The 23,264-nt window shown below is 29.9% G+C and overlaps 1 protein-coding gene across 14 annotated transcripts in view; it reads left to right on the forward strand.

The window, feature by feature from the left end:
- The window catches only part of LOC143064263 (ras GTPase-activating protein nGAP-like), a 111,862-nt gene that overhangs the window by 37,884 nt on the left and 50,714 nt on the right, over positions 1-23,264 (forward strand). For 6 of the 14 annotated variants that reach the window (XM_076236964.1, XM_076236965.1, XM_076236960.1 and 3 more), the window contains 4 exons: positions 512-574; positions 3,792-3,812; positions 16,115-16,227; positions 20,075-20,187. In XM_076236964.1, coding sequence (XP_076093079.1) covers positions 512-574; positions 3,792-3,812; positions 16,115-16,227; positions 20,075-20,187 — 310 coding nt within the window. Of the gene's footprint in view, positions 1-511; positions 575-3,791; positions 3,813-9,960; positions 10,032-13,468; positions 13,761-16,114; positions 16,228-16,280; positions 16,304-20,074; positions 20,188-21,905; positions 22,232-23,068; positions 23,094-23,264 lie in introns of those variants that run through there. The other 8 variants (XM_076236961.1, XM_076236968.1, XM_076236972.1 and 5 more) reach the window with 6 other exon arrangements.

The raw sequence follows: 23,264 nt of genomic DNA on the forward strand, positions 1-23,264 counted from the left end.
ACAAGTATACTCATAAATGTTCTTTAATAAAAGAATTTTATATTGAAAATAATTGTTGAAAAAATAGTTCACCTGTGGACATACTGAAAATTGTTTCTCCAATCTTACAGTAAAAATAAATGAATTGAGGACAATAATTTGGATTTCTTTGTTACCATTGATGCAAAGAAAAAGATATATTTGAAAATGTTTTGTGTCCATATAAAGTTAATGGTACGTATTATGTTTAAATACATTCCATCCATTATTGCCTAACTGAACTTTTGACAGAAAGGGTTTATTGGTTAAAGATTTAAGTGAAGAAAAGAAGTTCAACTTTTGGTAAGTGTAGTTGTGAGTTGGTTGGAGAGTTGTCTCATTGGCACTCATACCACATCTTATTATATCTATTCAGAATTGTTTTAGATGTATTTATACCGATCAGATTATTTGTAACCATATTAAAATGGCAATTATCTGAAATGTTTCTGGTATTTCATCTTAATTTATTACATTTATTCTTTATTTTTAGACTTGAGTAGGATCAACCATAATTCTGACCAAAGAGGACATGTGCTCATCAAAAGAATTTTAAGTATGTATTTAATTTTGAAAATATTATTACTTATGTGTACTTTTATTTGTCTTTTTCTTTTTTTAACCATGGTTTTGACAGTTTATTTTTGATCTAGTAGTTTGACTGTCCCTTTGGTATCTTTTGCTCCTCTTTTATGTTCTATCTACTGAGTAGTTTTTTTTACATGTTTATATCTTTTTATAAAAGGAAGTGTTTGCTTTCAATGCCTTTGCAAGGGTAAGAATCTTGCTTATGAATATATATGTCAGTTTCATTTTGGTGCCTATTGGATAACATCAGGGACTTGTTGGAAATGATTGCCAAAAAAATGAAGACTATCTATATATATGCAAAACATTTTCACAACAAATAATTTGATATTCCAAGAATAATAGCTGTACAATGTTCATTGAAATATATTGGCAAATGTAATCACTTATATTATCAATGCATATATACATGTATAGACAAGCATGTGCCCAGAGTTTAACATCTCTGCTTAATGTTAAGTAAAATATTAAAATAGTTATTACCCATAGCATTAAATTGTATATGCACACTTGTCACCAATAGGATGGATAAAGGAAGAATACTTTGAATATTTCCACTAAATTCAATCCTTTTTCAGTTAATCTATAAGGAAGGACATATTCCAGAAATTAAACAAGTGTGATTTTTAACACAGCTTTTTGTTTAGGTTATTGAAAGGAGATATGTATAGAAAAGTTTATTTCTGTGTCTCTAAAAATTATATTTTTTGAAGTTCAGCAATAAAATCTGCTATTTGAATTTCTGCTCTTTTTTTATCAAAAAATGCAGGGCTAATACATTATCATATGTTGAAACAAATTTGATAATTCTTGATGTAGGAATGAATTGCCTTCTCTTTTGACAAACCTATTAGATCAATTTCATTTTTTTGGGCTGATTTTCACAATTGCATGCTAAAAGACTTAAATCTTATTTTATCCTGTATAAATATGTTTACAAAACAAACTGTTTCATATTTTATCGATTTAGAATAATTATCCGTTATAAATATGTTTATTATCACACATTTTCTATACAATTTTTCCCACTTTCAATATATTATGAGTAGTTAATTGAAATAAAGACCACACAAAAATAGCTGATTTGCATGTTGTTATCAATCAAAAGAAAGTATTGTTCCTAAGTATGGGTGGTATATTTTGGTATTCTGGAAAATTTACTTTAGTCAAAGGAACCGAAAAGATTTAATAACAAATCAATCATTAAAAAGGTAAAAGTACAGACTTCTAGAATTACATGGTTAAATCAGCATTTTGATTTAAATAATAATAAATTGTGTGCTTTAAGCCTATTAGTAAATTCTATTTTTGAAGGAATTTTACTTTGACTGGTTGAAAAATTTCTAATGAGTAAGGTTAATAAAATTCGGTCAAAATGTAAAAATGTAAATCCTGCACGCAAGTAGTCCTATCAATTCATCTGAAAATTATTGGCCAGCTTTCTTCCAGCCTTGTAAAAAGACTGATGTCTACAAAATAATTGTAAGCAAAACATAACCCACAAGCAGGAACAATTTATTGGGCAAGATTGATTGATTGTTCGTTTGTAACGTCCATACTCAGTATTGGGCAAGAAAGTTAAACCATATCTGTGGTTGTCTTTAGATAAACCATTTTGGTCCTCTAAGAATCATTGATGAATTTTAGATTTGTGTTTTCTACTTGTCAAATCCTTACCATTTAGAGGATGATATATGGTTTTGTTTTGTTGTTCTGTAGCTGTCTTTATAATCGTACTACATTATATTCACTGTCTTCAAAGTTTAGGGCACAGGTTTTGTTTTTCTTAGAAAATTTACAATGAAATAGGATAACTCTTCCAACACATTCATCTGGAAAAGGACCAACATTATTAAAAATTATCAAAGAAACATCTAAGCTTTCTAAATCAACACAAATTCCTACAATTAAACTTTCCGTTTTGTTAGACTATTGGTAAAAATTAAGGTTTTTATTTATGAAAGTTTTCAAGATAAAATTTAACTGTATCAACTATTGACTTAGGTCAGATGCCAAATAATTTACAGGTAAAAAAATATTAATTTCAAAACAAAATTCAAGTTTAAACTTAAAAACACATTTAATTAAGTATAAAGTGATGGTGTTTTATGTCAAAGGTATTAAATCTAATGTTACCCTCCCACACACTATACAGGAAACCTTCAGGCCTTTTATTGTTCACTTACAATTTTATTGTAAATGGTGAAATGGAGACCATTTTAATTTGACAGTATAGTCCTTTTGTCAAGGATTTTGTTTCAACATTGGTTTTCTGGTGTCTAATGCAAATGAAAGAGGCTCTTCACAAAAAACATAATGACAAAAATTCGATAAAATTGAGAATGGAATAGGGGAATATTTAAAAAGAGACAATAACCCAACCAAAGAGTAGATAACAGCTGAAGGCCACCAATAGGTCTTAAATGCAGTGTGAAAATCCTGCACCTTAGCTTTAGCAGGCCCCTAAATAAAAATGTGTACTAGTTCAATGTAAATTGATGTCGTACTAAACTCCAAAACATAAATGAACTAAAATTAAAAAGCATACAAAACTAACAAAGGTTGGAGGCTCCTGACTTGGGACATGAGCAAAACATTGTTTTATCATTTTAATTATGATAAAAAGTGTAAGTATTAGAACTCAATATTTAAGTAGCCATTAGATTAAACATACATCATTGATGTGAATGTCCAAGATTTTCATAGGACCATGTTGATGAAAATAAATATGAAAATGTCTGTCCATGTAGGAGTAAAAGGAGACACTTCTATGTGCACGAGGACAATGACATTTTTTCTGTGCATCTGACATTTGGATAAAACACTAGTGAGAAATTTGTTCAAATACTAAAAACAATTTATATAGTTTGTAGGAAATCCTTTACCAATACAATCTAATTTTGTCAGTTGATTATTTTTCCCTTGCTACAATCCCAAGTAGCTATAATTCTATCTGGAGGGAATATTTGTAATCTTTTGCAAATGTTGCTAGTTAATTTACATACAAAAACGACACTTTATTATATTTGGAAATATGCCACAAATAAATCGTTTGACTATTGATTTTGTTCTTATATTTGTCTTGCATGTGTTGAATATTTTTGTGGATAAAGTGTTAAAATAGAGTTATAAATTCAATATTTTGTAATTTTTCGTAAAAATTGAAATTTTATTTATTTCTGAAGATATATGGCCTGGCTCAAAGCGTAAGTACTTTGTTTTATCCATGTATAAGTTTGTCTTCACAATAGATGAAATTGTTGAAGTAGGCACAGTCTGATACACGTGTTGTTTGGTTGGTTTATCTCCCTTTCATTGGTAAATACCTTGAGAAAGGGAGTGTGGCTGCACAGGTATTTTGAGGTTTGGTCTGCACAGGAAATAATAATTAATGGAATTCACAAATGAAGTTGTCTTCTACTTGCCTTGTTTGCTTGTTTTTATAATTGAATGTGACATTAGAAAATTTTCTATGCCAGAATCAAAAGTGAAATGGAAAAGTGGAAAAGTACATTAATGTTCTAATTATTAATTTGATATTAATTTAATAGACTTTGTAGTTTACTAACAGATAAAAGTAGATTTTTTATTATTGAAGCCATAATTTGTTTTAATCATTTAACCAATTTGATGTTCACGGGACATTGAAATTAAGAGTACTTTTTGAGACTTGGCATGATAGATAAGGGCTAATCGGAAAGGATAAAATGCACTTATTGATCTGTAGTATAAGAGTACATCAAGCTAAATTCAAACCACAAGTCTAGCTTTAAGCCAGTAATAAATAAATAGGAACTAAATATTATAAAAAACCACATTATCTTTTGTAGATAGTGGGGAGGACAATATTTTATATTACGAAAAATGGCAGAAAGATATTGTATAGCACAAATGATTCCTTTAGAAAATTATGATAAGTAATAAAAGTTATTCCTTATTATTTTCTTTTAATCATAAGAAAATATAATGATAAAACCTTAAGATGATTAGCATGTTGATGGAGAGTTTGTTTACAATCGTGGTCCTCAGAGAATTGATATTGATCCCTGTTTCCATGCTTGACCTTATATTGACCACTACTATTAAGACTCACTTTCTCCCTAGGGTTAACAGTTTATAAGTGGATAAGTATGTTAACCAACATGTTATAAGCCAATTATTGATAGTTAGGCCAATAGTACCAATTGGCTAGCTAACTGGCTAGGTATTTCAACAGGATGACACAAAATTGTAATCAAAAGTTACTTTTTTAAAAATTTTGATGAAATATTGTAAAAAATCCTTGTTCATTGTTTGCTGATTGATTGACATCCAGTGGCGTATAGTTCAACCATTAAGAAAAGAAAAGAAACTAATTTTGTATGTCTTGAAATTAGGTCTACTGGAAAATTGTATATGACACTTGGACTACCCCTAGACACCCTTGGCGGATCCAGAACGTTTCATAAGGGGGGCCCGCTCTAGTCATGCTTCAGTGATTTCCTATATAATCAACCAAATTTTTCCCACAAAAGGGGGGCTGGATCCGCCTATGTAAACACAGGGTGTATGCACTTATAGAAATACACAAATGTGCTTCTTAAACAGTTTAAATGATAGAAAGTTAATTAATACTATTTTCTAGTAAATATAACTATTTTCACTGGAAGTTATGCAACTAGCAAATCTCACATAATTGAAGTGCAGTGTTCAAAATTTGTTTGGCTGATTTGTTACGCACATTCTCAAATCGGTAATAAGCCTTTATAAAAGAAATCTAACAGGATTACGTTCTAAAAGAAAGCTAACTGTTTTATATGTCACAGTGTCTAAAAGAATCATGGGGAAAGAAGCTTACTTTAATCTAATTTTGTTGGAAGAAGGACGCTAAGAGTACAAGAGTTAAATATCCACAAGTCACGATCTTAAAGGAATGGTTAAGGCTAATTTTGTAAGTAAAATATCGTAAAACTAAATACATTAAGGGAACACCTATTCTTAAAAGTTCCAGGCCTTCAGGGGGTAATTGTGCTCCAATTATATATAATTGTTTATCAATGATTATCCACAAGGGAAAAGTTATGAGAGTTTTTGAAATCTACCATAAGTTAGTGTTTCCCTGCGAAAATACAGAAAAATCAGTTGTTAAGTTTTATCAGTGGTTAAGTCTTATAAACTTGATACACAGTGAATACTTATCACTAAAGACTTATGCGTTTTCTCCAATCAAAATTTGATTTTCATTGTTTTTGGCATGAATAGCAAATTGAAATGTTTAAATAATGAACTGAGTTAATTAAATTGGCTGTACTTCTAGAAATCAGAAGTACAGCTAGAAGGAGTAAAATTCAGACTCATGATGGATCCACACAGGCAAAAGGGGAATGAAGTTAAACCATCTAATTGCCTGGTTTGGCCTATAGGAGCTATCAACACCTTGTCTCAATGTTTTGGTTGATTATCATTAACAGGAAGATCAGAGGTGATAGTTGTTCTCAGCTGGGTTATAATGGGATGATGATTACTAACAGGGGGCACTGACCAGGGTATAAACATGTAGATCATAATAACAACTGACCACAAATACTGACCAGATGTAGATAATAATAACAACTGACTGAAAATACTGACCATTACTCATAATCATTGCTTCAAACAAGAAAAACAGCTGAAAGTGATTGTGAGGGTTTTATCTACTCTCCAAAATCTGATTGATGCTTTGTCATGGAATAGAAGTTCCTTCATAATATAAGTTCCAAAAGGAAAAAAATATTCTGGGATATTATTTCCACAGGAATAAATATTACAGTATATGTTCCTAACGGAATAAATGGTATAAAATATTTGTTCCAACAGGAATAGATATTATGACAATGTTTATAACAAAGTTTCCATTGAAACTTCTGTTAGGTGGAACACATATACCTTGACAGCTTTGCCTATGAGAGTAGAGACATCACATTTTCTGATCTGTGTCTCCAGCTTTCCATATGATTTTTGTTGTATTTTCTGATCTGTGTCTCCAGCTTTCCATATGGTTTTGGTTGTATTTTCTGTATCTTCTTTGACTACTGGACAAAATTTAACCAAACTTTAAGCACAATCATCATTTGAGTATCTAGTTTGAAAAAAGTGTTCAAAGATCCCATCTGCCAACCAAGACCGCAAACATACATCGCACAAAATAGAACATAGGGCTACAATGCGAGTTTTGTCTATTACTTTTTTAAACTTTTGTATAAAGAGAAACTCTGAAGCAGCATTGTTTAGAATGATTGCTCTACCAATTGTACATTTACATCTAAAATAAATGTCAGAGGACTTTTTATAGGAGTTATTGCCCTTTAACAAATGTTATCATAAATTTTGTTTTTACTCATGCCTATTATCTTGGAAATTATAATATATACAGAGAAAATTTAAATTGCAAAAACAATCAGCAAGACAAGACAAGATACAACAATTAAAAGAATAAGGAGGAAATTGTCAGACAACTTATTGGAGTTATTACCCATTAATGTGTTTTGTTGGCCTATGGGGACAGACCCATCTGCTATTAACAAAGCTGTGTATTATGGTGTTATGATAGAACAATTAAATACTTAATAGTTTTTATAAGAAAATATTTTCTATCAATTGGTTCAAGAGCACAGCCACATACAAAAGTATCCAACAAGATGCAATTTTTATTTGTCCATATCAGTGTCACACTGTCAATGGAAAATTATATTATTTGACTTTTCCCCATTATAATCAATAAGCAGTATGCAACAATTAATCAAAAGTAATTCCATTTGGCATACATTATCACTATTTATAGTTCAAAGGTCTTGAAGCCTAATTAGAATATTGCTCCCTACTATCTATGTGCATATGGAAAACTGATACTCCCTATGATTAAGAATTATCAATAACAATATGCTGTTCTTGAAACAAACAATATTCACTAGTATAGTAATTGCCAATCATATTTCAAATAGACTATTTTGTACAATGTAGAAAAATTAATATTTCGGAGGTGTTTTCCATTGGGAGATATAAAACTTTACTTACCACACAAAATTAACAAACTCAAATTGCTACTTTGGACCTTGAAAAATCATAATCAAATTTTGGAGACGTTCTGTTATCAATTTGTGACAAACTTTTGCAATATTAATATTCTAATAGGATTTTAGTATGATCTGATTGACAGTTCTCAGCCTAACTGGATTTGATAATTGCATAAATCCAAGTGTTGTGTTTTTCATATGACTCAGTGTTTGTTCCCGAAGCAGCACATCAAAGTACCGTGACATTGGAACATGTAAAACCAATTGTTTTATCTGAACATTCACTTAATGTATTATAATGGAGACTGCATTCTAGCAGTTTGATGAATATATCAACATTGTCAGTTTTTAGATATAATGATTCTGTACAAGTACAATTTTGGGGGTGGGATTTAAAAAAAAGTGTCAAATCTGGTCAGTTACAGTTCCAAATACATGAGTCTTAATTTAAAAAAAGTTGAATAGTGTGCCGTTATAGTTTTTATGAAAAGAACAGATTGATCTAAGGAAAATGGTGACTAAAACTGCTGGAAAGGATAATTTTTCTGTGAGTGCTTAGTCTTTGCTGCAATCAAAAGATAGTGAGGACATGACTTGTTCATAGATAGGCAAAAATAAGCTAGAAGTCTTGCAGTCATCTTTGCTGCAATCAAAAGATAGTGAGGACATGACCATAGATTGGCAAAAATAAGCTAGAAGCCTTGCAGTCGTCTTTGCTGCAATCAAAAGATAGTGAGGACATGACCATAGATTGGCAAAAATAAGCTAGAAGCCTTGCAGTCGTCTTTGCTGCAATCAAAAGATAGTGAGGACATGACCATAGATTGGCAAAAATAAGCTAGAAGCCTTGCAGACATGCTGCATATCAGTTTGTTATCGATTAAAGTGTTTTTTACCTTGGTATTATAAATGAAGGAATATTTGGAATAGAATTGACAATCACCAATCTCTGGCACCCATACTAATCGCTTTCAGCAATAGAGAATATTGAATGTTTGGCAGTGAAAGATATGAATGAATATTCATAAACTATGAATCAGGAAATTGATGTCTTAATGCACAAATAATTATTTTGTTTGCCAAAAGTCTTGTATCTTGGGAATGGTTGATGAGTTACATGTATGACATTGAGTAGCAATATATCATCAAACTTATCATTCTTAACTACTTTTGATTTTGAGTTTTGCAATTGTCTAGGATTCAGGACCTAATCTACCATTTCTAGGTTATGAATAAAAGGAAGAGAAAAAGAGGTTTGATTTTCTTGCATTCAGCATTGTTGCCATGTTATAATGTGGCTTCCCTGTGAACTTACAATGATATGATCTTTGACATTACATTCAAGGACATTTATAGACTTGTTAGGGTAAAGAGATATTTGTTCAATTTCCACAAGCTGATGTACACTCTGCTGTTGAATTGGAAAAGCTTAGAAATAATCCAAGCATCAAATTAAATGAGAAATAAGTGGATGATAAAGTTATATTATTGGAACCAGGTTGTAAACTAGATACCATTTCTTTTTAAGGATTGGTATTATTTTTGTTAAAAAAACAACACATATAGCTAGAGGTGTATTTATGTGATGCTCCAAGTTCAATGAACTTTTACTTTTTTACTGTTTTCAAACTGTGTTCAGGACAGAGGCCTGGAAATTGACTGTGTTCCCTTCTTTGTAAGCTACAAGTAAGCTACCTCTTTAACTCTCTAGCTTATTAAGATTATAAAAGACACCTGAGTATTTAATCAGCAAATTAATAACAGACTAAAAAGCCAAAAATAATATGGATATTTGCTTTGGAAACAAATGAGTGGATTTGTTCTAATACCTTCTCCTTATCATTGAGAATTGTTTTGACATAAGATATGATAACTGTGTTTATGTATTGGAAGTGGGAATTATTGACACCTCATCATTACCACAGAATAACAGATTTCTTTTACTAAATGAGCAAACATGTTGGATTTAATTGTTTTCATCATAATGTAGCAAAAACAAGAAAACCTTGATAATGGATACAAGAAAGAGATGAAATAGTGAAAGATAACTTATAAATAGAAGACCAGCCAAAAAGTTATTAGTAAAGTGACTCAAACTGATGGTCAGATCTTGAAAAAAAAAAATTATATAAAATGAGGAGGAATATTAGAATGTGAAGATTAGGTTTTGTTTAGAATTTTTTTTTTATCAGTGTTCATTCTATTTGAAGGACTATTATAATTGTTGATTTTGACTATTGCATTGGCTATTAGATACACTCTAAGATGTGGTTATGATTCAAGATGTTTATTCCAAAATACAGGAGTACCGTAAACTGAATTGACAATTTTTCTACGATCAGTAAAACAGCATCATGTGGCTTATAAGGTTTTTAAAGGGATTATTTAATAAAGGTAGGTATAGAAAGCATAGCTATTTATTTAGTCTACATGCAATGAGGTTCTTTTTGGAAAGGATTTTTACTCATAGTTGGTATCAAAAGTTATATGGTTTGCTAATAACCCCCTATCAATGCTATGGATCCATAGAGGGTGAGGCCATATAACTAATTTATCACACATGGGACTTTTCTGGCTAAGTTATGTATAAAAATAAGCAATGAAACACAAAAACATTAATAGATGACATCACCATTAAAAGTTTGCATGACATCATCAACCCCATATTTAAACTACTATCCATAGGGGGTCACCATCTGACAGTGTTCAACCAATCGTAATGTCTAAATTTATCTGAGGTGCCATAAAAGATATTATACAGAAGGCAAAAGTCTAAAAGTCTTGGTGCTAAGATTGTGTTAGGGTCTAAATTTCAACACCTTTTCAAGGTTTTGTATAATAATGTTTAGTAGTGGAGGAATTTATAATCTATAATACAATGTAGTTTTACCTAAAGGTGTTGTATATGTATTTTACCTGCTCTAATTCTTAACAGATCAGTTAGTTAATACACTGCTTCCCAGCTGCTGCATTTGAATCTCTTGTTATTCAATAGTTGACTTTAATCTTAAATCTAGAAATTTGAAGGTTTTGGTAATTAAACATAGATAGGATATTGATATCTGGACAAATCATAGGAAAAAAGTAAGATAATTAATTATCAGGGAAAGTGACTGTTTATATTAAAACAAGAAACATTGTCTTCTGGGAATAAAAAGAGAGAAATATATAGGTTGTATAATATACACCTATTGACTGGGTGTGAGGGTAATAGCAAGTTTGTTGTCCCTGAGGTACCAACTATTGCTCGAGGCAAAGCCGAGAGCAATAGTTGATATGCGAAGGGACAACAAACTTGCTATTACCCGCACACCCAGTCATTAGGTATTTTATTATACTGAACAACACAGCCATTAAGTATTTTATATATATACCAAATAAATAATTTTCTAAAAGTGTATATATATATCATCTGAAAGAAAACAAAAATGTCACATAACTTTATATGCACATGATGAACTATACTTTTTTTTATAATTCGTTTTGTATTAATAAATATTTCACTAATTTCAATCAAGACAAGAAATACTTATGTTAAACTTTCTGTGCTTAAAAAAAATTCTAGCTAAAATACACCAAACGCAAATTCACTTTTTATATACGGAGAGCGAACCCATATTAAGAATAAGGTACTATATTTTAGATCTTTAAAAAATTCCCAGTGAAGATTTTTTTTTCTTTTTTATAATTGCTTCTTATAAGTGAAATTACAATCAACACAAACAGATTCCACCGTTTACAATATTAGCGGGAGTTTGACGTTGCAAGGCATACGTAACCAAGCAGAGTAGTCAATGACATCATTATAGTCCAATGAAAAATAAGCATGAAAAGTACAGGAAAGATGATTATGAAACTATTAACCGGTGTAATAGTCTTTGAAACTATTGACTGGCAAATGGTTCTGTGGAATGAAATAGCACAACTATTTCATTACTTTTTATATAGAAAAAACACACTGAAGTATAATAATGTATAATGTATACATACAATCAGAGTTAAAGATGTACCATTTGTAATGGGGAATAACTTTCCAAATCAGGATGTTTATAACAGCCATGTCATTAATGCTTTGAAGCATTTATCTGATGCAGAATTAAAATCTATATTACTTAAAATAATTTACAGGTTATATTTATGAAAGTGTTTGACACAAAGTACCAGTGGCTTTCATGAATTATCTCCCTTATTCTAGGTGAATCCCCTTAATGTGGCTTTTTATACAGTATCTCCCTTATTGTAGATTAGTTTAAACGTATTTTATTGCTCAAAAATGACAAATGGATTAGACACAAGTTTTTCAACTTAGTAATGTCTTCTCTTAAAGATTATTCTAGGTGAATCCCCTTAATGTGGCTTTTATGAATTATCTCCCTTTTTCTAAGTTAATCCCCTTATGTTGCTTTTATGAGTTATCTCCCTTATTCTAGGTACCCCTTTTATGAGTTATCTCCCTTATTCTAGGTGAATCGCCTTATTGTGTTTGCTTCTGAGATCTGGGCTTACAGTCATAAAACTTTGTGGTAAGGTTTTCAAACAGGCTCAGAAATCAACCAATTAAAATACGGGATTTTGCGTTGAGGGCACACATTTTATACTCCCATGTACTGAGTAAACTAAAAGGCCTGAACTTTGAAAATTACTTCAAATGAGTTATGTAGAATAACTATTAAAGTATAAATATCTTCTAAGTCAAAGCTGTTGACATGCTAGTATATTTCCATTTCATCTGTAAGCAGCAGCTGACTGGTTAAATGAAAAAACTGATCATGTCAGAATTCATGACCATTATATAAATGCCAAACCAATATAAATGAATGTATACCATTTATATGCAGTTTTATTATACACAATAGGATTATATAAATATTTCAGTAGTGGGTGAACAATATCCTTATACATGTTATAGAGATTGACCTTACATAGCTCTATTGATCCAATAATTCACTCAATTCCATTCTTTTCCAAATTATTCTAAACGTTTTCCTATGTTTTGTTTCAAATTCTTCAAGTAAATTCAATTTAAAAAAACAAAAACTTTCAGCGGACAGTTTAGGAGGCTGATGTCATCCAAGCAAGGATCAATACCCAGAATTCATAATCTTTCATTGCAGTCCATGGAAAATATGCGATATTTGACACCGATATATTTGTTTATTTATCCGTAACATACCACTGCAGTTATATGCATTTAATACCTGTAATTTCGTAAATCACTAATTGGGGATAGTCTAATGTTTGCTTTTGAGGCCATAAATCGTAACTGAATTAAGGTGGATTTCATTGTGCTATTTATACAAACATGCAACTAGTTATACCAAATTTCATATGTACCTTTCACAATGAATATTTTTTTAAGGAAGTTTGCATTATTTTTAATTCTTCATTTGGTATATGAGGGAATATTAGATTATTTGGATTAGTAATAATATGGACGATAAACTAAACAGGACTTATCAATATAAAAAGGATACTTAAGTTAGAAGTCGTTCAGTTTTAAAAAAAGATTTGCATATTGAAATTAATCAGGAAATGGGTGTCTCATAAGGATACAATAAAGACATATTTAGAAAAAAAAAATGAAAATGGGATGTCTGGAGACCAGATTGTCTATACAAATGTTTATGGATGGATAAAACTGTAAAATCGATTATAGATAACTTTACATTTAAATCAAAGTAAGAGTTGTAAAAAAAAATTAAGGAAATTAAATTTAATGGATATTTTTGTGGTCAAATTTTAAAAATTTAAAAGGTGTGAGGACAGAATGTGATTAATGATGACAATCGTGTATCTTACGACATCAAAACGGTCTACTGATGTACACCACATTAAAGTTTGATTTTAAAATGCATTGCATGTCTTGAAAAAATGAAGGGCTGAAATTTAGGTGTGCTAATTCAGGAATGGAATAAAAATATTATAACTTATTGTGTGGATTTTTAACATTGGAAGAGTGGTAATTCAAAATGAATTGTTTCAACAAATGCTTCAAAAGAAATTCAAAAGGAATTCCATCTAAACGACTGAAATTAGATGAAGTCCATGATATATACCTACCAGATATATACCTGAAACGGAAAACAGCATCTTGGACACTTTCTCCACTCTATATACAAACTGGTTTGTGTTGTATATTTTTTTACGTGACAGTTATTAATTATTTAAATACATTTTTGTAATTTGATCAGCCCACATTAATAATTATCGGTACTTTTATTAAGTAGGAGTAATCCTATTTTATAGTGTTGTAACTTGTAAGTCAAGATTAAGAAAAAAACTATTTTTATGACAAAAGTTAACTGACTATCAAGATGTATACAGAGATGAAGTTGATGGGTAACAAATTTGATACTTATTTCAATACTCTTGTGTGAAAGTTTGATTGATTGATAAATGGATAGTTGTCTTCTTTAAACCTCCATTGTGTGACAGTCTTGGGATAAAGTAAACCATCTTTTTTTATTCTATTGTCAGTTTGTCAACTTTTGACTCCACCATAACTTTATAGATTATACTTGTCAACAAGTAAAAAGTATTATGTGGTACATGTATATCATTGACCGTCTGTTGAGTTAACAATTGGACAGTCTAGATTATTATTTTAATGACAAGTTTAAACAATATTTAGATATAAATATATGCTTAAGAGCTCCTTTTTGATTTTTATAACTTTGGGATCTTTAAGAAAACAAGTTCTCTTGAATCTTGCTTCTTTTCCACATATATTTATTAACTTTTATTCAGGTTTTCATTATACAATCTAATACACTTTTTTGGGGAAAGAAGGGTATTTTACAAGTTAACAATATTGCTCTAAATGTTTTTAATTGATTCTACTGGTACATGATTGTTTTCAATTTTTTTGGTTTGAGCATTCTTGATGAAGTCTAATGCATCGAAACCTATGTATGCAATTGATTTATAAAATGTTACTTTCATTTTACAACTTTTATAAGCTACTGGTCAAAGCAAACAGGACAACAAACACAAATGTACTCATGTTCCAACTGTTTATAACAAAATGTCATTGATCAGAAACATACAGGTTTGATTTGAATTTTTCACAGATTTGACTTTAAATTGTGCCTCTTTTTTGTTAAAAAAAGATAAGATATATTTTGTTTTATATAGATTTTTTTATAGTATAAATGCTCAACATTTGTATTATATTGATTTTTTTTATAGTATAAATGCTTGACCATATCCTTTTGTTGTTTATATATAGTCCTCACCCTGTCTAGAAGGTTCAATTTCGAGAAATAAAACTGCGGTCTATACAAGCCTTATAGCGGTATTATAAGTAGAGAGATATCTAAAACAGCACATGATAAAATATGACTAAAAAATGTTCACGTCAGTCTGATTAAAATATCAATCAATTCCTTGTAGGTTCAATGGAATTTTTTATGTATCTATTTCCCCCTTGTTTTTGCCACAAGTTTTAGAAGATACAAGGAAATTGAAAACAGCCAAAGTTATCAGAAAATAGAAAAAGACAATAATTTAGAAACAATCAATTGACATCTTTTAGTTGTTGCCTTTCAATCATTTTGACTCATGTTTGAGCTTGTGGTAATAACTCTTAGACTGGTGAATAGTGTGAGAGTGTAAACAACCAATATGATCAGCAACACAAGTTGTACAAAAGGCAATAAAAATAAAATCATTAATGAGTATTCCTTATTTTTGAAAACTTTAATATTCCTATGAGTTCCAGGTAAAAGATTCAGGCTCTGATTCATCATTGCTAGGCAAGGGTTGTGGTCCAGTTCCCACCTCTCTGGAGAGGAGGCTACTTGATAGTAACCCTTGGCTAACAAAGATGTCTCTGATATTGAATTCATGTACCAAATGTTGAGAAATTTTCCGCAATGTTCTTAACCATTCAAGTCTGTTTTTGGTTGATTTTGCATTTAGTACCCCACACAATTTTCCTATGGCAGTGATGATTTTTTACTGTAACCATGCTTACTAAAACTGCAGGTATAAATGTATTCATGAAGATCACAAAACCACTCAATCTTAGTTCTAATTTAAAAAAAGTTTTGTAAATCGTTATACAAAAATAAGATGCTGTAAACAGTCTTAATTTTAATTGAAAAAGAACATCCAACAAATGAGTTAACAGCTTACTCTCTGGGATTAAGGTAACACTTCAATTTATCCTTCAATATCCTTCACAGAATTATTGCACACATATTGAAGTTGTACACCTAGCTTCTATCATATAATTGTTGAAGATTTCCCTCCAGACTTTTGAAATGAGTTATTGTAAGCAAAATGCTCGAAAGACAATACACATTTTGTATATAATTAACACTTCAGTTTTCAACCCAGATCTTTGAATATACACAGGAATATTGCACGTATGAAACTTGCTAATTGGTACAATAATGATTCCAAGTTGACCTTAAAAAAGGTGTTAATGAACTTTCAACAAAACATTAAAAATCAAACATTTTGTATTTTTGTAGATGCTTCTTATGAAAAGATACCCAATGAGCGCAGGGGTAGTGTGCCACTAGTTAATGGTGTAGATCAAACAGACAGTATGGATACTAGTTCATCTACACCGTCCAAAATAGCTGTAAGTATACTAGTTAATCTACACCGTCCAAAAAAGCTGTAAGTATACAAGTTCATCTACACCGTCCAAAATAGCTGTAAGTATACTAGTTCATCTACACTGTCCAAAATATCTGTAAGTATACAAGTTCATCTACACCATCTAAAACAGCTGTAAGTATTTAAGATCATCTACATCTTCCAAAATAGTTGTAATTACTGTGTCCACCAAAATAGCTGTTAAAACACAAGTAAATTAACACTGTAAGTAGATCCTTATAAATATTTACTTATTATTAAAATCAGCTGGAATTTTAAATGAATTTAATTTAAATATTTGGGTCGGGGTTTGTGACTTTACTTATTAATTGTATATTTACATCTATTTGTGAAAGTTCTCTTTTTCATTTGTAAGAATGCTTAAAGAAGATGTTTTCATTTGATAAAGTTAATCCTGGCTGATTAAGTATAGAAAAAGGGAGATAACTTAATTTGAATTATAGTGAATATGGTTTGTTAGTATAATTTATCTCCCTTTTAATATGATTTTTAAAGATTTTATTAGAGACAAAAAATGTTCAAGTTGAATCATCATGACAAATATGTTGACTGTTTGATGATTATAAGTTTACATAGTACTAAATCTTTACTGTTTATTTACTTCAACCATTTGACAAGGTTCCAAGTTTAAGTGTATTCATTGTCTATGTATTGTGGTGATTCTGTCCTTTTTTATTTATTTTTTACAGCAGTTTTATCTTATATCAACTGATAAATATTTAAGAATATGATAATGTATGTACCAATGTTGCCATTGGACCACAATTAGACCTTTAAGTTATGCAGAATATTTTGTTGACAATTCATGACATCATGATGTCACTTTTGTACTTGTGAATTTAGGTTAGAGATCAGATCATCTTTTATGATATAGGTGTCATTAGTAGTAAAACTTAATCTAGAAACCTTTCATTCAGTGATATTTTGGTACATGTTTGGCAGGGCAGATTGTCTTTGATATGCACCTGCATATAAAGTAAACAACTCTTAATTTATCATTAAACAGACATATAATTTAAGTATAAAAAAAGTTATTGACACTATTGACACTATAGAGGTATAACATATTATAACTTGTTAACAAACTTTCTTTAGAGGTATAACATATTATAACTTGTTAACAAACTTTCTTTAGGATTGTCTATTTCTCCCCTTGATTGTTTTTCCTTCTTTAAAGTCAAGGAATTGAATGTGATCATTGTTTCCATTTGACTGTTGTTTTTCACCCCCAAAACAACAGCTTTTTAAAGGGTACCTAGTTATAGTAAAATTATAGCAGTGACCACCTTATGCTTTAATGAGGGGGGTCCGAGGGGTCCTGATCCCAAAATTCTGGGCTCAAAAACATGAAAGGTCCCGAATTAAAAAAAATATATAAATCGTGACATCCCAAAATTGGATTTTTTTTTTTCAGGGAACCCGAAAGGATCAATCCCAAAATCCTGAGCTTAAAAACACCTGATCCCAGAGTCCCGAGAAAGGTCCACCCCCCCCCCCCCCCCCCTTCCTAACCACCACCCCCTTAATTTTCTGGCTTATTTTTTAAAGTGGGAAAATCATAGACTAATTCTATACAGATGTTGAAGGGAGCTGAGGATATGAATTTATTGTAACATATTTATAATGGGGGTTTGCTAGTCACAACATGGAGGGGTATCTAATACAAGGAATTATAAAAATCACCTAATTAAATTTTGTTAACTTTGATTAAGCCCCTAGGAAATTATATTTTTTTTTTAAATGACTCTCAATAATACATATACTTTAATGCAGGAGTGTTCTTTACTGTGTGAATAAAAAAGATATGTGTATTGTTTAGTACTTTTTCAATATTTTTCAACAAAACTGCTTTTTATGGCAGAGGTTAACACATCAAATATTAAATTGATTTTCAATTTAATATAAAAGACATAGGACTTGACTTTTTGTTGTGATATTTGATTATAAGTGATTTTGTTACCACAAATGTCAAATGAAATGGATTTTATTTTCTTTTAATATGTTTAAAATATTCTAATATTTATCCAGGTGTTACTTGTTAAGTTAATATCATTTGTAATTAAATCTGTAAATGAATTAACTTTCAAAAACTTGCATTTAAAATTTAAGACATTTAAAGAGTCATTTGACATTCTTCTAGATCAGTTATATTTTGCTTTTAGTCATTTCAGCCACACATTATAGAAAATTATAGATTTCAATAAATATTTAAATTTTTTATGTGTCATTTTTTTTAAATAATGGGTTATAAATTGCTTAAAGGTTACCTAATTCCTTAATTAGAAATGTTTTATATATCTTTAAACATGATTGTCATTTCTTAAAAATAGTTTTCTTTAGGATATGATTCAGAAAAGTTGGTCAAACAAAAGTATTGTGTCTTTTGTCATAAACTGAATTGAATCATAATTTTCAGATTTATGATATTTGAAAGTACATTTGGTTTTTCCATTGTGTTGTGTGGAATGATCTAAGGATTAAAATTAGGCCTGTGAAACTGCTGTTGTTATAGTATCCGATGGTCCTTAAGGGTGACTCTGGGGGTATACTATATATGTCCCCCAGTAAGACCAATGTTTTGTGGACAGGATGTGCAATTCCCTGTCCAATTGGAATGTTAACATAACTTCTGATGCCTTCTGGTTGGAGAGTGCCATGCTTTAAAGTGCCAAAGAAAATTGAGAACTCATTATTAGGCCCTGCTGAAAGACAAATTTCTATCTCTCTTTTAACAATATTAGTTCAAAACTGTACTCTTGAATTCTGCCTAGCCCAATCTACAGATCCTTTTATTTTATTAAATCTTGAGAACTAAGTATGTTTGAGATATTTGACACTGGACATTAAACTAATGATAATAATTAATCAGCAATTGAACAACTTTGTATAAAGGACCCTGGTGTTAGACAAGAACAATTCATTGCATTATACCTTACAGGATTACCTTTCTCATGTTGACATTTTCTTCATTGCTACAATGTTCTATAATTTCAAACTTTGCATACATAGATAATGAATCAGAAAATCTTGGGTTGAATTTCAAATGATTTTTTTTTGTGAATAGTTTTTATACTACTAGTACTTTACCCATCAAACTTTAGTTAAATTCTTTATTTTAACTAACTTTGCACGGAAAATTAAAGATTGATGCAATATTCATTCTATAATTTTTTTCTATGTTCTGTTGAAGATAACAAATGCATGCAATTATAATAAAGCCATTAACATGAAAGTTAAATATTGAAATATCAAACTACTAATTAGTTAAAATTTAAGATTGATTTTTTAATGGTCTGTTATAAAATGATGATATAATTTGAAACCTTGTATTTAAATAAAGTGGGATTTATTGATTCTTCCTTGCTAACTTTGTTTAACAAGAAAAATTTTATTTATGTTTGATCAATTGTATATTGTAATATGTTCATGTAAGTAAAAATTATGTAGATGGAATGTTGTCCATATGTTGATCAGTGGGTGAAGTATAGGGTTCTGGTCTAAATATCCATCATATTTGAAAATAAGTGTAAGTAAAAATTTGGTTTACTATTTTCTATACCTCAAATAGATTTGAAAATCATTGGTTAACCCATATATAACTCAAATAGAATTATAAACTAGTGATTAACTTGTGTATAACTTGGTAACTGCTGATACATCATCAATTTATTAAAAAAAGTGCAAAATTTTTCCTATCTTTTGATTTTGACGATAATTTGACTTTAGAGTATGTATGGTCTGTCAAATGAGTAATCTATCCATTGGAAGTTTATTACATGATAAACACTATTATGATATTTATTTTACAGAACTTCTTTATCCGGAAAGGATTTAAAGGGAATTTAAAAAGAACAAAAAGTGTGACAAAGTTAGAAAAGATTGATAGAAAGAGAGCAGCATCAAATTTATCTGACCATGAATCGTAAGTATATGTTGCATGATGTGTGAAAACAACACTATGGTTTCTGATGCAGGCTTTATTAACACAATGCAACTTATTATAATGTTTGTAAAACAAAGTTGTCTCCCTTAGGCTGTATGGATCATTTGTGGCAAAAAAAAATATTTTATGGAACCAATACACAAAAATTGTCCAACCTTCAATTATTCACAGAATATCTACAAAATTAAATCAGGTTAAAATTTGGAGAGTAAAACCAAAATAGTTTACCCCCTCCCATCATAGAAGGGGTCATTATGTTTTCTCATATGAGGTAGAGGTAGTTTATTATGAAGTTTGAACCATTTCAACTTGAAAATAAGTTCACATGTTTATTATGATATGAACCTTGTAACTATATGCCCTTTTTGGGTTCTGATCTAGATCTTGGTCCACTAAACATGGACATGATATATTGAAGTCTTTCATGATGTCCTTAGTATGAACACATATTTTTGTTCTAATTAAAGACAACTTGTGATAAGTACATATGCGCTCTGTCTTTTAGTTTATGTTGGTTTTGATCTTGTCTTAATCCAGTCAAGAGAAAATAACATCCAGTCAAAAAAAATTCCAAATTTACATTATAGCAATATCTTGTCAGGAAAAAAATAAATATAATAAATTTTATGATGAATGGTGCCTTCATGTACATTATCAGCAAAATTTCGTGGAATATGTAATGAGAATATAACGTGAGGAAAACGCTCGGGAAAACGAGAGTCATGAAGAGTACACTGTGAATAGTAATGATGAAATAAACCTCACAATGAATAATGATTTTAAATATTATATAAAACTAAGTCATGAAAACCACTATTTCTTGTCATTTTAATGATGGACAACTTACCTGTAGTTCTCATGTCACAAATACAAATAAATTAAAAAATCTGTTGATGTGTGACAAAAACTTGATATAAAGCTTATTTATAGTATACTAGTACATAAATATTGACATTTTTTTAATATAATTTAAGAAGACTGAACTGTTTTCATGAAGGCTTCATAAATAAAAAAAAGATGTAGTATGATTGCCAATGAGACATTTCACCAGAGAACAAATGACATATATACAGATATATAAGTTAACTAGTTTAGATCATTGTATGGCCTTCAACAATGAGTTAAACCTAAACTGCTTTGTCAGATGTAAAAACTTTCCAATTTATCTTAAAATCTTTTTATACATATCATAAAATTCTTCAAAAAATAAGAGGTTATTTTTCATGGCCCCGCAAAGAAGGGGTCAGTGCCATATAGTTTTACCCTTGTTTTAATTAATTTAATACTGTTGTCCCAGCTTATAATTTTTATATTTTTGTTTTGTATATATTTTTCATTTGAAAACGACAAGAAATAAAGGAATTAATTAATGTGGTAAACAATAAACCATATTTTTTTTTAGAAAAATTTTAATTTTAGATCCTGTTTGCAGTAAATATTTTTGAGATTAACACCCCTACAACTGTTGGCAGGAACAGTGAAGTGCATACAGTTAATTCTATAAATGGATTCTAACAGGATCTTTGTCATAGCTTAATCTCAAGATTTAACAATATACAAATTACATCCTTTTAAATGAATGCATTTTTTGTGTATTCGCTAGAGAAGTTATTTCAATTTCTGCTCATGAGCTTTATTTGAGATTTGATATAGATATTTTTGTGTTCTGGTGGCCAAATATTGTTTTTTTTTATCATCAAAAACATCTGAAAATGGGTAGGAAAAAATTCCCATATTGCTTTCAAATCGGGAGAAAAAAATCAGGAAAGTTTGAAAGATTTGATACTTCAGGAAGGAGACCATCAGTAATTAAACAGAGACAAAACTCTTTTACACGTCAACGAAAAAGTTCTGTTACTTATCAACATAAAAGTTCAGTTACTCATCAACGTAAAAGTTCAGGTTCTCAGAGGAGAAAAAGCTCTGTTGCTTATATTAGGATAAGAAAAAATTCTCTCCGTTATAGACAAACTGTGCCACCTTCTGCAATGTGGACAAGGGCACAAAAGATAATAATGGAAAGGTAAATATTGGGGGAAAGTTATAAGTAAGAATTTCTAGTATAAATTATGAGTATAAACATGAAGTTGTTTTATATAATAATTTTAATATATTTTGATACTTTTAGAACGATGAGTGTACAAATGTATTAGATACATCTTGTATCAGGCTATGCCCCTTTCTTTTTCTCCCAGTTTCAGATGCTCAGTCCAATATTTATAATGTGGGATTCCCCTTTAATAGGATTGTATCAAAAAAGAGATATGATTGGAAAATAAACTTTTAATATATTTGCAGAGAGATAATATTAGGTGTTAATTACAACTGATGGATGGTTTGAAAGATGGTACTGCTGAAAGGTCAAGGGCTCTTTTCACAAAAAACTTATGATTAAAAATATTTTTTCTAGGTAGGATTTTTGTGAAATGAGGACAAGAATAACATTGGCATAAAACTAATATGTAAAAATATGATAGAATTTTTTTTTCAATCATCTTTTTGCTGATCCTTTGAGAATCTTTAGTTGGTTCAGAACTTCAATTATTTCTATTGGTCATATCAATAAAGAAATGAATAATTTTGACTATTTATTAAATAGGATAAGTCTTGGCACAAAAAATCAATATGAAATTTAAAAAATTAGGTCAGACTAGTTGTGTCTTTTTTCACAATAAGGCTAGTACTCCTTTTTGTTATGAATGGACTAATCCATCATGTATAAAAATATCTATTGGTACCAACCATTTGGTCTAAAACAGGGGTCAGGTGACAAATAGTAATGATTCCATGTAATGACAATTAATTAATAAGCCTGTTACCTGTGTGTGACTTTTTTCATGATAATGGATCTGTAACTTGTCATGAGGACCATTATGTATTGTGGGGTAAGTTTGTGCTTTGTTGTAATATTCTATATTCTAGTGGATTTAAAATATTCCTTGTCTTTCAAGAACCAAACAATGGAGTTTTGCAGATGTATTGAAAATATAATGCACTTCCTTGATGGAATCAATATTTAAGTTGGAAACAAAGAATTCAGCATTTTTGTGTTACCA

This window comes from Mytilus galloprovincialis, chromosome 2 (assembly GCF_965363235.1).
Source record: "Mytilus galloprovincialis chromosome 2, xbMytGall1.hap1.1, whole genome shotgun sequence".
Lineage (NCBI taxonomy): Eukaryota > Metazoa > Mollusca > Bivalvia > Mytilida > Mytilidae > Mytilus > Mytilus galloprovincialis.